Source organism: Panthera onca, chromosome B4 (assembly GCF_046562875.1).
Source record: "Panthera onca isolate mPanOnc1 chromosome B4, mPanOnc1 haplotype 2, whole genome shotgun sequence".
Lineage (NCBI taxonomy): Eukaryota > Metazoa > Chordata > Mammalia > Carnivora > Felidae > Panthera > Panthera onca.
In genome coordinates, this window is record NC_138345.1 from 102,168,137 (window position 1) to 102,184,133 (window position 15,997).

Sequence of the window (15,997 nt, forward strand, 5' to 3'; positions counted from 1 at the left end):
GTCTCTGTACTGACAGTACAGAGCTTGCTTGGGATTCTCTCTCTCCCTCTCTCTCTGCTCTTCCCCTGCTTGTTCTCTCTCTCTTCTCAAAATAAATAAATAAAACTTATAAAAAAATTTTTAAAGGAGCATATTGCTACCCAACCATCTTTCTTGCAAACTGACATGTGAAAACTATTAAGTAAGGGAGGTTGACATAAAACTGTCCACATACAACTATCAGATCATTCCAGTTCTTCTGTGTAAGTGACCAGAGATAAAGCCTTCATAGGCTAGAACAAGAATCTAGGAACAGAAGTGCATCTCCATCTAATCACAGAAGTTCAGGGAAAGGTTTTATGGAGGAGAAGAAAATACTTGTTTTCCTACAAGTCATACTGGTACTAGACCATCAACCTAAGATTCTAAAGTAACAGCACATGCTTACAACGTAAGCCTCAGACATAAGCCTGTTTCAGCCATGGCCAAATAGAACACACCTTCGGAAGAGGTCAGCTCCATGCAGAGCTCTGACAGCTATGTCCTTAGCGGGGTGGCATCAGAGCATCTCTAGGGTGCATATCCTGGCTCTTCTTGCTTCACATGAACTTAGGGTTCCCACCTCATCCACAACATATGAAAAACACATTGCGATCCTATTTAGAAATGCCTTAAACCAAAGGTCAAACCAGCATGTAACAGAAGTTACCCCAATTCTCAAATTTCGTTTTAGAGAATTATTAAAGCTACTTAAATGTTTATTTATTTACTTAGAGAGAGGGAGAGGGATAGAGAGCAGGGGAGGGGCAAAAAGAGAAGAAGAGAGACAATCCCAGGCAGGCTCTACCCTATCAGTGCAGAGCCTGATGCAGGGCTCAAACCCATGAACCTCAAGATCATGACCTGAGCTGAAACCAAGAGTTGGATGCTCAATCGACTAAGTCACCCAGGTGCCTCTAAAGTTGCTTTTTAAGGAATTAGAAAAAGCATATACTTATACTCAAATAGTTACAACTCAAAAAATGTAACTAATAAGATAAAGGTTCATATGAATTGGATGCCTTCTTCACCTTTTTCAAGAAAATGATGCCATAAGGAATACAAATTCCCAAATAATGACTAGCCTTCAAGTGGCCTACAGATCCAGAAGGAAGAAGATTTTCATACACTAAAAAGTAACTTCAATTGATTAAACATGTATTTTTAAATTACTAATTTGTCATACCAGTTATAATTTTATAGCATGTGAAATCTCATACGTTCAAGTTCCTAAATTAAGGATTAAATGTAAATCCTTAAGTGGTGCTAAATAAGCATTTTTCCATATTTCCTTTCTCCCAAAACATCCATCTTTATTCACCACCCCCCCCCCCAAACATTCATTCTTCTTCCACTCCATAACTTTACAATTACAGGTAACTACATACTTCTCCTACCTGAGGCATGGGAGGTTCAAACTCTGTAACCACTCCCTTTCAAACTAGACATTATGCAAAATCTTAAAAATTCCCTATGTTTCACAAGATTGAATAATAAAGAAGTATTAGAACAAAGATAAGTTGTGATGTTTCTTGAAACAACTGAGATGCCATAAATTGTATCTTTAGACTGGACTATAAAAGAGGTGCTGTTTAAGAGAGAACAGTCATATCTAAAGCGCCTAACTAGAATGGTTAGAGTCACCTGGTTCTGCAAGACAGTGAGTGCCCCAGGGAGGGTACTGTGGCAAAAAGATAGAATCCTGCAAAATGAATCCTCCTAATGAGTATTTTTGAACAGCAATTTTGTTCATTTATATTTCTCTTCTAAGGTTCAGATGAATCTGTCCACACCCTGTATTAATTTCTAGGGTATTGATTCCCATTCTGTATTTTCAGACTATGAAATGGAATTTATTCTACCAGATTCTCTTCATGTGTAAATTAATTCCTAGAGAATAAGTAGGCACCTCGGGTGAATTTAGCACATTACAAGTTACTATTATCTACATTAGTGGAAGGGAGATATGACCTAGGTAATTCAAAACAGCGATATTATCTAAAATTTCCATTTATTTACTTTTTTGAGAATGCAAGGAAAGTGATATTTCAGACAAGGACCAGTCTTCAAGGAGTTTGCAGTCATATGGGAAAATTAAGACATGTGCATAATAAACAAAGAGTCCTTAGTGACATAAGAAATGGATAAGATGCTATGAGGACTCAAGGAATCAATTGGGATTATAAACTCATATTATGTTTCCAATAAAGCATTACTTAAGCACAAACTCCTCTCTCTCTCTCTCTCTCTCTCTCTCTCTCTCTCTCTCTCTCTCATACACATAACATTATTTTTCACCTATAGATAAATCAGAACAGGTAGATTCCCTTTCCTTTTTAAAATATGGCTATATGGCCAGTAAAAGGAATTACATTTCCTGAGGTTGTTAAATTACATCTAGGCAGTTATTTCTACACTGGAGACTTGGGCTGATTTAGCACATAAAGTTATCAATAAGGCCAAATACAGTCATAATAAGAACATAACATGAGAAGGCCTTCTGTACCTTATTCTTACATTGAGTCCAACTGCAGATGTCGGATACAACCATCATCTGTGGAATCAGAATTCACTTTTTTTGGGGGGGGGGGGGCAGGAAGGTATTCTAAGAAATAAACCTTAATTTGCCATAATACCTAATTTCCTGTGTCAGTAGTTTAGGGCACCTGGGTGGCTCAGTTAGTTGTCTGACTCTTGATTTTGGTTCAGGTGATGATCTCACAGTTTGCGGGATCAAGCCCCACATGGGGCTCTGCACTGATAGTGCTGAGCCTGCTTGGGATTCTCTCTCTCCCCGCCCCTTCCCTGCTCACTTTATTGCTCTCAAAATAAACTTAAAAATATAGTTTAGATCCTTCAGTCTCCCGCCCATTCTCATACTTACACATGTGAATGCAAGAATTCTACTCATGCTGAACAATATCATGGCTCTGAATTAGTTATCCTAAGAAGGTACTAAGGGCTGCGAACCCATAGGAGTTCTTTCTGAGAAAAAGTAAAACTTCTAAATATCATCATTTTAAACTGAATCAAATGTTCAGAAATGTCAGAGTACAGGACTGGTGACTGTTCCTTAGGCCTAAAGTAGGAAAGCAATGAAATAACCTGAGGGGCTAGGAGGTGCTTTGTATGACTGTACATTTCAAATTTCCAACCTACTGCTTAGATTTGTACAAGTAAGGGGAGAATAAGGGAATAGTCAGATCTCACTTGAAATGAGTAAAACTGAATAGGCAAAAACTTCTACTTGTTGCCCTTCCGCTCCTAGGAATTCTGAATTTCTCATTAACGATTCAGTCCAAGGGCTCCTGGCTGGCTCACTTGGTAAATCATGTTGACTCTTGCTCTCAAGATTGGGTGTAGAGCTTACTTGTAAATAAAAATTCCAAATTAAAAAAATTCTTTAAAAAAGTCAGTCTAACAGTAATACAAGTCCTCTTCCCAAAAATCTAAATATAAAGTAGTAGACATAATCCTATTTGAAAGGTAAAAAGACAAAAATTTAGGCAGATTTATTCTGCTAAAGGAGTGCTAGGCTCTTTTCAAAGCCATTTAATAAAGTTATGAAATTGTGCCAAAAGCATTGTGGTGCTATTCAGAGTGGAATTTCTAAAAATGTCATCTCGGTCTCATTTCCTGAACTGTTGAATTATGGATATATTTTGATGAATGATAAAGTATAGATGAGCTATTTAAAACTGAAATGGGTTACAATCACTCTTCAGATCTTAGTGAATGAAAGACCACTGGGTACATGCCAATGAACCCGAGCACTTTCAAATTCTAATTGTCCTAATCTTCCTCCTGAGGAATTTGCAATGTATGTGTACAAACTATATTCACCTTCATTCACAGAGTCACATATTCTCTTATTGGTTTTCACAGCAAGAGAAACTGGGTGATATCTGCTTCTCCCTTCGCTATGTACCTACTGCTGGCAAGCTGACTGTGGTCATTCTGGAGGCAAAGAACCTGAAGAAGATGGATGTGGGTGGCTTATCTGGTAAGGCTGTGATGTTTACTGATTTGCTTGTTTTTAATGCTGTTTCATCATGGGTACCAGATGCATGGCATACATACTGTGGATCCTCTGTCCTTACTGATTACCATTTCCTTCCCATGGAGGCTGGAAGTGGTCTCAGAATTTATCCCAAGACAGTGCTCCAGAAGCCACTCTCACTTTATTGCAATTGGCATAAAAGATGAAGTCTATTTTCCAGTTTCATGGTCAGAGTATCAGTCATCAGTTCTACAGCACTGAATGCCTCCCCCTTCCCTCCTTTTTTTTTTTTTTTTTTTTTTTGCTTCTCTTAAAAGGCAATGCCTATGACCATTTTTTGTGGTAGTTGTTTTTTTTTTTTTTGACCAAAATTTACCTGTAACATAAAAATAATGTCTTCACCAAGACTTATTTATGAGAGGGGCACCTGGGTGGCTCAGTCGGTTAAGCAGCCAGCTTCAGCTCAGGTCATGATCTCATGGTTTGACAGTTCCAGCCCTGCATCGAGCTCTGTGCTGACAGCTCAGAGCCTGGAGTCTGCTTCCAATTCTGTCTCCCTTCTCTCTGCCTGCTCACATGCTCTCTCTCTCTCACATGCTCTCTCTCTCTCAAAAATAACCAAAAAAAATTTTAAAGCCTTATTTATGAGGTATTTGATAGCCTAACATAGTTTTTAGTGATACTGTTTTATTAAAGATGCATTGTTTCAAATATAAATAAGCAATAAAACCTATTTGAGGGTGAATCCCCATGGTAACACATTTATTTCTACAGTTTATGTTGGGGATGGAAGAGACCTTTGGATTTGAAGTTCTATATAACCCAAACTTATTTTTTCTTAAAAAAAAACAAAAAAAACAAAAAAAAACAACTAAGTATACTCTTCCTCAAAAGCAAAGCCAACTGACGGATTTACACAACAGGATTTTTTTTTTAATTTTCTGTTCTGTGTAACTGTATTTTTAACTTTATAGTAAATTATTAAAGTAGGAGAAGTTTTCTTTATATGCCATAAGGTCATCATAAATGGACTATGGCTGTCATTGTTTGTGACTGTGGGGTTAGAACCAACATTACTGGTTATTCAGTGTTATCTCTAATGAAAATATTGCAAACTTCAAAAGGTCGTCCCAATGCAGCATGGTCATTTTATATTCTAAAGCATAACAGCTCAAAAATGCTAACACTGAGTTTCCACTTACTGAACTACTAATTTGTCAACCAAATTCTCCTGGTATTTAAGTTTATTTCTCTTTATAAGTAAGTTGCCTGAGAAAGCTGCACTAATTCATACCACAAAGGCTCCACTGCAAAACCTACTACTTTCAGGGGCTCCTGTGTGGCTCAGTCGGTTAAGCATCTGACTTCAGCTCAGGTCATGATCTCACGGTCCCTGAGTTTGAGCCCCGCATCAGGCTCTGTGCTGACAGCTCAGAACCTGGAGCCTGCTTCAGATTCTGTGTCTCCTTCTCTCTCTGACCCTCTCCCATTCATGCTCTGTCTCTATCTCAAAAATAAATAAACATTAAAAAAAAAAAAACCTACTGCTCTCATTGCTTAAAGAATAATAGAGCAAATTTAAAGCAGTTTCCTCTAAAAATGTTTAAAAAATCTCATGTGCCTAAGATGGAAAAATATATGCATGTATATATATGCATATGTCTATACACGCATACCTTTTTTGGCTCTGTCCTTTGATATGGCCCAGAAACAAAGACTGACCCACTGGTAATGAGCACCCTTCACACCAGATACGGCTTGAAAATATGAAAATACGGTTTCTAATTAAAAGAACCTGGTATTTATTAAGGAAATGGTAGTTCCAGGTATGGTGCAGGAAATATACAAGCCTAGAATATCTCATCTCACCAGAAAGCAAGGAAGGTCTGAGAGAATACAGGGGTCATGTCAAAAGACTTGGAAGCCACCCCTAAGACACTTCCACTGGCCAAAGATGTAGTCATTTGGGCACCAGTAACCTAATAAGTGTAGGGTATTCAAACCTAAACCAAAAGAGCATTTAATGTACAGAGAAATGTTTAGCTTTAAGAACAGTTCACTCCCAGGTAACTACTTAGTATCCTGAGGTAGAACTTCCAACACCTTTGACCTTTCTTTCCTTTGGGTCAATGGCCGAATCCCATGCTAGGTGGCTTCCTTGTATCCTCCCTCACATGCTCCTTTTCCAACTCCCATGCCGACCATCTCCTCATCACCTGTATCCTGCACTCCTCCAATCTCCCAATCCATCACATTCCCTTTCACAGAGTTCCAGAAGCGACTTAACCATGAAACCAATAAAACTTTAGTGTCCCTCATTTGTTCTGTCTCCTTCCAAGATCCTAAAAAGGAGTTCCCATGATCCCGGATATTTCACTCACAATTTGTCACAGTCTGGGTCTCCGACTTCTCTGCCACCATCCATCTCTTTTTGTTTAGCATCATCTGAGTGGCTACAAGCATTTCTGAGAGTTAGTGAAGAACAGAAGTTGGGTCTGGCAGAATATATTTATGTAGCTTGTAATCATTTCCATGTGTAATTGGGTTATTGGTGGCTGCTGAGGAAAGAAAGGGCTGCTGGGAGGACTCCTAACCACTGCACCAACTCAGCACTGTGACATGAAAGGGGCAAGGCCAGAGTTCATATCTAATTTAGCATTCATCATTTTCTCTGTACTTCTTTATGTTCTTTTTATTTTTCGAATGCCAAACTACATTTGTTAGAAATGGCCAATTACTTGAATCCAAGTAGGCTGTTTTGCCAGGGTCTAAAATTATAGTAGCTTCAGGACCCACACACCCTGGGTCTACCCCTACATTTGCATTACCTGGAACTGTTTTGTCTAATTATTAAATATTAAATAAGGATATTTCAAAACTCTGAATCTCAAGGGCTCCATCTGCCTGTGAAATTAAGTCAATCACTCAGATCTACATAACATAGGTCCTTCCAGACTACGTCTCACCGTATTTCTATAATTTAACCAAATTGACCAGCACACAGTTCTTCAAATAGACCATGTAATTTGCTGCTTCCACTATTTGCTTATAAGTCATTTCCTTCACCTGTAATTCTTCCCCCCAATAATGCCTACCTAAATGCTATCCATTCCTCAGGCCAACCTTAAGTCTTATGTTCTCATCGGTTGAACAAATATATGGTGTTTCCCTAACTTTTGTGTTAGGCATTGTTTTTAGACTAGATTTGTATCAGTGGACAAAACAGCCAAAGGACCCTGCCCTGGTACAGCTTACATTTTAATTTCGGGAGACAGGAAACCAATAAATAAGCATGTAGTATGCCAATAGGTGCTAAGTGCTATGGAAAAAGCAAAGCAGGGAAATAAATAATGAGGAGTGGTTGTAAATGGGGTGCTCAGAGAAAGCCTGATAAGCAGGTAACATTTCAGCAACAACCTGGAAGAGGTGAGGAGGTGAGCCGTGGGGTGTCTGGGAGAGAGAACATTTTGGGTGCAGGGACTTCATGATGCCTTTTCTGATCCATTCCAATAGAACACATCTTTCCCTTTTTTAAATGCCAACAGCAGTTTGTTTACACCCTTCAAACATCACGCTTCTCTCTCACTAGACTGTGCTCTGTATTTATATCTCCCACAATGCCCTCACTGACTGGTAGCACTGAGCATAGCTGCTGAATGAATCATGAATTATTTACCAAGGAGCTATGGCCTGAAAAAACAAGTCTTGCATTTCAAATTTGTTTAACCTACTTACCACTAAAATAACTGTAAGCACTTGGATGGTCTGTCTCAAAGTAATTTGACCTATGTCCGAGGAGACCAAAATTATATAATGAGATCATTCCAGGTAACTCAAATGTTTAACTACATTTGCTGGAAATGGCTTGTTAATTGGAACCAAAGTGAGTTGTTTTACCAGGGTTTGAATCCCATTCTACCACCACTGGCACTTTGACACTGGGTAAGTTCTTTAGCTTTCTGAGCCTCAGTTGCATTATCTATAAAGTGGGAGTAATAAGATCTTTCTTATAAAGGTGCTGTGAGAAATAAAGCGTAGTATCTGGCACACACAAGTGCTCACGAAATATTCTAATTATTTCTATTAGTAACTTTATGAAATCCTGGGCTAAAGATGCAAAATGTGAAAGCAACCATTTAATAGTTTAACCAATTATTTGATAGAATGGGGAAAAAGAAAGGTTTCTTTGTTTAATAGGATTGGCTGGTCATTTAAGGCAAAATGATAGTAGACCCATGTTTTGCACAGAGCAGTGAATTAAGACAAGGTATTGAATTAAATAAGAAATATTAGGGAAAAAAAGGAAAAAAACTTTAAACAAGTTTTCTTCCTATTCTACTACATGGTTTCTTTCTTACTGTAGAAATTCAAAATGCACTGCATAAAGATTTTGCCTCTGTCACATACCCACATAGCAATTCATGCAAATCCCAACCCTTCTTACAGTGACAAACTTGACTGGACCATTCACATGTCTACAGCAGATCTTTACACTTGCATATTTAATATTCCAATTCTGAAGTATTTGTGAGCAACACCTAGAGTTTCTGAATCTAGCTATTTGTACTGAAATCTTGAATCTTGTAGGCTGCAAGACTATCCTTCAGGATTAAGTTGGTAAAGTAAAAAATGAATTGGGCTTTTTGCCCTGTACTTGTAGGGGGGAAAAAAAGAAAAAAAAATCTAGCCTTCTGCCTAGTAACTGCTTCTCAATATCTTCACAGCCTTTTATACATCTGTGTGCTTGGAGTAAATTTCTCTTCAAATAAATGTTATCTCTTTGTGAAAACTGAGGAAGAATTTCAACAGTCTGGTTAGGTTGCTTAGTCCGGTTAGGCTGCTATAATAATACTGGGTATAGGTTAGGCTGCTATAATAACCTGGGTATCTTCAATGGAAATTTGTTTCTCATAGTTCAAGATCAAGGCACCAGCTGATTCAGTGTGTGGTGACAATCTACTTCCTGGTTCATAGGTGGCTGTCTTAGTTTTGGGTCTTCACATGACAGAAGGAGCAAGGGAGCTTTCTGGGATCTCTTTTATAGGGCAATAATCCCATTCATGAAGGCCCCACTCTCACAACCCAATCACTTCCCAAAGGTCCTACCTCCAAATACCATCACATCAGGGATTCGGTTTCAACATAGGAATTTTAGGGTGGACACTAACATTCAGTCTGCAAAGAGGTCAAAGAAATTGAAAGCATTAGAAATGTTGAAGATTCTCAAAGGCATAGGGTTGTATGTCTTATATTTCTGAGCTGTGTATTTTTACCTGTGCAGACTCTCAAGGAGTAAATACTTTCTCCTACCACAATCTCTTGTCCCTGTTTATATTACAACAACTGCTTTTCTCACTTGTTTTTTGTTTGTGTGTATCCATGTAAGTGCACGCATATGTGTGTGTGTGTGTGTGTGTGTGTGTGTGTGAGTGAGTGAGTGAGTGTTGTGGGGGGGAGCTCTCAAACCAGAAATTTAAGACTTCTAAGTACAGCTTTAATGAGTAATTTCAAGACTAAGTTCATTTGGACTTTATAGCACCAGTTAGAATTTTGAAGTTTTTCTAACCTAAGGATATAGCTATTTGAAGAAAACACCAAACTTGTGAATCAGCAAGATGGCTTTTAAATTTCCATTAGGTCGAAATTTTTCATCTTAAATCTGATAATTTTTTTTTAACTCTTAAGTCATTATAACATAGTTACAGAACACTGTCTAGTTTAGAAATCCTTTTCTAACTTGGTTTTCTCATGTGGTTTTCAAGATGGACCTGTGAGGTAGTTTCTGAAGGTAGTATTCTCAGAAAATTGAGGCTTACAGACATTAGATAATGTCCATAAATCATCTCGCTCCACGTCTGACACATAGGAGGTGTTCAATACTGGCAACTGCTTTTGTTGTTACTGACATTCAAAGTCACCTGACTTGTAGACGGCATAGCTGGGACTGAAGCCCAGATTCTGATTCTCAATACAAAAATGTCTCAAAGACCATTCCATTTCCCTCTTTCCCTGCAGCTAGCACATAGTCCCTTTTGAAATTTTTCTAAATGGTTTGTACTGCTGAGAACCACGGAAAATAGCTAAAAGTCAGAAGTTTGTCTCTCCTGTCTCCTTGATTGGGTCGTATTCACCTCAATTGTGAGGGGAACAACAAAAGCACATAAAGCATGGCAACAAGAAGGTGCTGGGAAAATAGAGATGAAGGACCAGAGTCATAAGCGCCTATTCCAGCAGTCTCCTAAACGTCCAGGAATTGAGAGGTGGCCCTGAGATGGGATCAAGTCAGGGACATCCTGACAGATAGCTGGAGGAAATGTAGTTGAAAGTGTTCTCCCTGGTCATCTTTCTCCCTTTCACTTTCCACCCAGACCCCACCCCCCAGTCTTCTTCCTGGTCATCCTCAGTCCTGTCCTATTACTATGGAATTCATACTGTGAAAAGCAAAGGGTAGCGCTATAGGAGAGATCCCCCAAAGCATCTAAGTCCCCAAGAGAAAGGGCAAGGAAATTCACAAATTGCAGCAACTACTTACGGGAGAGGAGGAAGAAAGGGAACTCGGTGGCAGAGGAGTCACTGCCCATTTGTGGGAGGCTGCCAGTGTGTGGTTGAGCCACTGAGACCTAGGCCATAAGATTTACTCTGCCAGCCCCACCCAGCCCTTCATACCTATATAAACACTGTTCTTCAAGATACAATTTTGAAATTGTTCATATATTTGTCTTCTTACAGATACTGTTCTAAAAATATAATTTGGAAAATAGAGCCAATCTAAGTATTTGAAGTCACCTAGGAAAAAGCAACTCACCCAACCTTGGGAACCACTAGATTCCACATAGAAACCACACATGAGCAGAGGCAGATCATTCTTTCAGGCACAGGCAGGTAGGTAGATAGAGTATCACATCACATAAAGACATCATATTCTACCTATATGAGAATCACCCCATTGTTCATGTTAAAATTTAAGATTTCAGGGACTACCTCAGACCAAACTATAACTGAACATCAAGGGGGTGGGAAACTGGAAGCTGTATTCAAGTCCCCCCCCCCCCCATGTTATTCTTATGCCTCTTAAATTTGAAAACAATACTTTATACAAAGTATAAAGAGAGTGTTAGTTGAAGCCAGGGAGGAAAACATATTGCGGTATAAAAATGTATTAAATCAACATGTTGTATACTTAAACTTATAAAATGTTGTATGTCAATTGTATCACAATAAAAATTTTTTTAAAGAAAACTTTACTTTAGGAGCTTAAATGCTACATCATAATTTTAGCTGAGGTCCAGGTCACCCGAATTCCAAGTTGGAATTTTTTTCTTGTCAGTGATGTAGAATCTATCCTTTGCCTCAGAGAATGGAATTTCCTTAAATGAGATCTATTTATTTCATCAGCCTAGTATCCTCTTTCTTGAGAAATACCTTGTCCACATGCTTAAATTGTCTTTTTCAGTCTCTCCTACTGAAAGACAAAAGCAGTAGATTGTTCCTGTATACATTTATGACACCACCCTTATCTGTCCTTCCATGCGTACTAAAAGCATGACAGAGAAAACCACTCCAACTTCAAGTTATTTGAGCTAAAAGTCACTAGGCTGGGAGCTAAGCCAACAAATAAAGTGGCAAAAACTTATTTTAGCCAATTAGATGAGGATATACAAATTAATTGGCCATGATATCAGGGTCAAGAAACAATACGCAAATAAATAGGCATTTTGAGCTAACGGGACAGGAATATGCATAAACTGGCTGCGATGTCAGAAGTCTTCATCATAATTTTAGGCTTGGATGTTGTGATATAAATTTCCATGACACTTCAAAACACTCAGTTATAATGTTGATAAAACAATCTAAATCTCTAATATGTGAACAAGTTGATCTGAAAAAAAAAAGACAATGACAAATCTTTAAGCTCGATATTAGAAACTGAGTTATTAAAAGGGGCTATGTTAAAGTTTAATGCAAGTTAAGACCCAAGCACAGTAACCACAGGATGGACAGAGATGCTATGCCTGAAGGAATAATAGTGGCTTCAATGAAATAAGAGCAGACGTGGGGTGTGGGCTAGATTTGAAATCAGGAAGCAAGTGTATTAGTTCAGAACATTTAGCACAAAAACGCCTAAAGAAGTCCTTTAGCCAGCAGGTACATATCCAATCATTCAACAAATAGCATTTGCATACCCACTGTGCGCCAGGCAGCACGCCAGTCCTTGGATACATAAGTAAAAATAACAGCAGACACTTGCATAGCACAATGTGAGCCAGACACGGGTCTCCACACTTTATATATGTTAACTGATTTAATCCCATTACAACCCTAGGAGGTAGACACTATTTTTATCGCTATTTTTTTTAGATGGAACTGGAGAGGTAAATAACTTTCCCAAGGTCACAGAATTCGTTTTTGGCAGAGTTACAATGGCAACCCAAGCAGTCTTCAGACTCCATGAATAAAACAGGACTTCTAAGTCCTTATCCTTTCTCACTAGGCTTAACCTGGAGAACAGATGGCTAAGTACACGTTACAGTTCCAGAGATGGCCAAAAATTCTACCTGATTCCATAATTCCTTTAAACCCAAACTAAAATTCCATCATGGAAGCCACTAATATAAATTAGTGTGTTGACTGTTTAGTTTTTGGTTAGACAGCAAAGACAAGATCAATGACTCCCTATGATCAGACAACAAATATTAATAGATTTCCATGCTGAAGGACAGTCTCCATTTCTTTGGTATGTTACTTTAGTGATGGAGTCTTTGCTCACTAAAGAGGATGACATGCCAAACTGTAGTTTCAACTGTATAACTGGCAGAAGTGGAGGGATGTTGCTAAAACATCGTGGAAGAAAGTCCAAATCTAAGGATTTGTATGGCTATCGGGTGGTAGAGAAAGACTAAAAAATGTTATCTACTACTCAATTTTATCAAGGGTTGATTCTGGAAGACAGTGTGTACTATTACTGGGAAAAGGGGGCAACAGGATTTTATAACACAAAAGCTTATTACCCTTTGTCAAATGCATTGGAGCTCTGTGAGTCAAAAATCACATTTAAATAACACTGAAGAAATTAGAACTGCACCTGACAACTTACCAGGAAAATAGAGCTTGGCTTAAAAATGTTAACAATAGAAATCCACAGATGGAGAAGTGGAAATAGTAAGTTCCAAAGAGGTTTGTACTAAGACATTTTTACGTATCACCTTGAAACTCTCCGTTTCGAAAGTAACAGAAATGTTTCCAGTCACTGAAATCCAAGCTCAGAGGATAAATGAAAAGATCTTGCTAGGCTGAGTAAGCCAAAATAGGATAGATGAGCTTCAGTGTGGGCAAGCTTAGAAATAATGCAGTGAAAGGAAAGGAAAAAAAAAATCAAATTAGTATAAAATAAGATCAATTATAAACCAAGAAAAAGGTCACATAGAACCATCCACTGAAGACATTCACCAAACACACAGCTAAAACCAACCAGGCTTGGTGCTGTCGTGGAATTATTATAAATACAAGAGGGGGGAAATGCCCTTTGTCACAGACTAAAGCTCACACATGTGTGGAGTACATATAGTTATAGCCGCCCACCTCAAGAAAGATGGGTAGTGTTAGATGACCAACTGCCAGAAGAAGTGGCTAAAACAGAGGGATGAAGGGGCTGTGAGGACAGGCTTAGAATATTGGGACTTTGTAGTCTAGGAAAGGAAAGCTGAGCAGACATATGACTAAAGTCTGAATATCCTGACAGAGCTAGGGTAATACCTACCTTTTATCCCATCCCACAATGCTAGAATTAGGAAGGGATCTTGATGTTTCAAAGAGAATACATAAAAGGAAGGCCATTCAGAATGATCTCATCTTTCAACTAAAAATGCTTTGTCAAATTTTCTTTGTAGTTGGATAGTAAAAACTTGCTACTCTAGAAGATGGAATAGGTTGAGATAAACGTGTAAACCTGTTTTGAGTTATAGGCTTAAAAAGGGGACATCTCTAAACCTTTATTTTGTGTTGTGTTATAGGACCCCCATACCTTTCCATGGGTAACCGTCAGAAACAGGTCTCGCAGCTGCATATCCCCATAATCCAACCCAGAATGACTATATTCACGTCCTTGAATTGACCATTCTATCTTCTGCTCTCCATTCACTATGCAAGGAACAAATAGGGAAGGTTAGATTTTCTAATAGGTAATTGTGTTGACAAGACTAGAGTCCCATAATATTTCTGGTTTTTAAAACTACATTTGCTAAGCTTCAAGAGATTTTATTATCCATACCTGGTAGAGTTTTTCTAATAAGGGTATTAAAAACATGTAGCAAACATCTGCCATATTTCTCTTTTATGAGGCTACAAGATTCCCTTTAGGCTACAACAGGTGACAAAAATGGAAAATACTATTGAGTCTTAAACAGGGGCAACAATGCTCAGAGAAATTAACATTGAAAACATCATTAAAAAAATTATACTTGATTTTTTTGGAAGTAGAGGTGACTATAATATATCATATGTACGTCATCCCATAATCTCATATTCCTGATCTCCACTATAAACCTATCACTCTGCTTTCTCCCTCTTCAGTCCTTCCACCTGCTGTATCATGAGCTACTTGGAGAGCAGAGATGGTTTCCACCTACATTATGTTAGGGGAACAGACCTCACTGTCCCCTGTCTGAACAACCCGTTATGAACCTGTCAATTCTGCCAGTCTAACTGGTTATTATGTCTTCATCTTCTAACTGATCTGACTTATTTTTTTTTCACTAATGAAATCCTCTTGGCATCACATAGCTATTTCTAGTATGCAAACTAAGAAACAAAATCAGAAATAATAAAATATAATTATTGAATTTATCTTAACTGTCATTTTCACATTTTTATTCCTTCCTTCCCTCACCCCCTTCAGTAGTAAAAAAAAAAAAAATATGGGGGGGGGGGGGACTCACAATGAAACAGACTATCTCCAGGGGATAAAGGAAAGGAAAGGAGAACCAGAAATGCCAGAAATGTACACGTTACAGTTATTTCTCAATGACAGTCATAAAGACATTTTGCAGTGAAGACAAAAATGGTCCACTAGTCACATCTTTTGCCCAGCATGAACAGATAAGGCAATGATTCATCATCTTACTTGTTCACTGCTTTATAGACTAACTTTTTATGAAAGAAATCAAAGACCATAGTAGCTGGTTGCCTTTTTGAATTGCTAATGACCTTACTTTTGGTATATATCGTTCTTAGTGATCCCTGGAAAACTAGGAGGCTTTGAATTTTTTCTTCTACAAATAAATGATTTTAAGAGTTTACTTAGGAAATTAACTTTTTAACTTAAAATATGAATGAAATATTATTTTATATCCTTAGTAACCACTTTTACCCAAAACCAAAGCAACACAATTGATGGACTTAAACACACAGATTTCAAACTAACCTCAGCCAACAATCTGATAGTGTAATTAAGTGTCCCCCATGAACCAAAAAGATCTGAATGCAGATTTAGTGACTGTACAGTTGCGGAGTACTTAAACACAGGGAACTGTGAGATTTCATAGCTTTCAATACTACAACTACCATCTGTTCATAATATTACACCTTTCATATCCTAATTAAGGAAACAAATGGTTTCACAAATAGTACTCTTACAATATTTCCCTATATTTTTCATTTTAAAATTATAGAAAAGTGTTAGTAGTTAAAATAACCTATAGTCCTACCACTTCCTTTAATATGTGAGGTAAAATTCAGTCCCCCAACTAGTCCTTCTAATCCCTTCCCATTCACAAAGAGTTAACTGCCTCAAGGAAACAGTTTGAAATTTCATCTATAGATTTTTCTTTTCTGCTTTATATAAATCATACTCACATAAATATGTGCATTTTGAAAAAAATGGAATAATATCAAACATATTCTGTACTATTTTTTCACCCAACAACATACAACACAGATCCTTCCAGACGACTACACTACGTAGAGACTGCACTACGTAGAGAT

At 37.9% G+C, this 15,997-nt stretch overlaps 1 protein-coding gene across 5 annotated transcripts in view; it reads left to right on the forward strand.

Moving 5' to 3' along the window:
- The window catches only part of SYT1 (synaptotagmin 1), a 544,512-nt gene that overhangs the window by 440,386 nt on the left and 88,129 nt on the right, over nucleotides 1–15,997 (forward strand). For all 5 annotated transcript variants that reach the window (XM_060656890.3, XM_060656888.3, XM_060656887.3 and 2 more), the window contains one exon: nucleotides 3,904–4,021. In XM_060656890.3, the coding sequence (XP_060512873.1) occupies nucleotides 3,904–4,021 (118 nt within the window). The remainder of the gene's footprint in view (nucleotides 1–3,903; nucleotides 4,022–15,997) is intronic.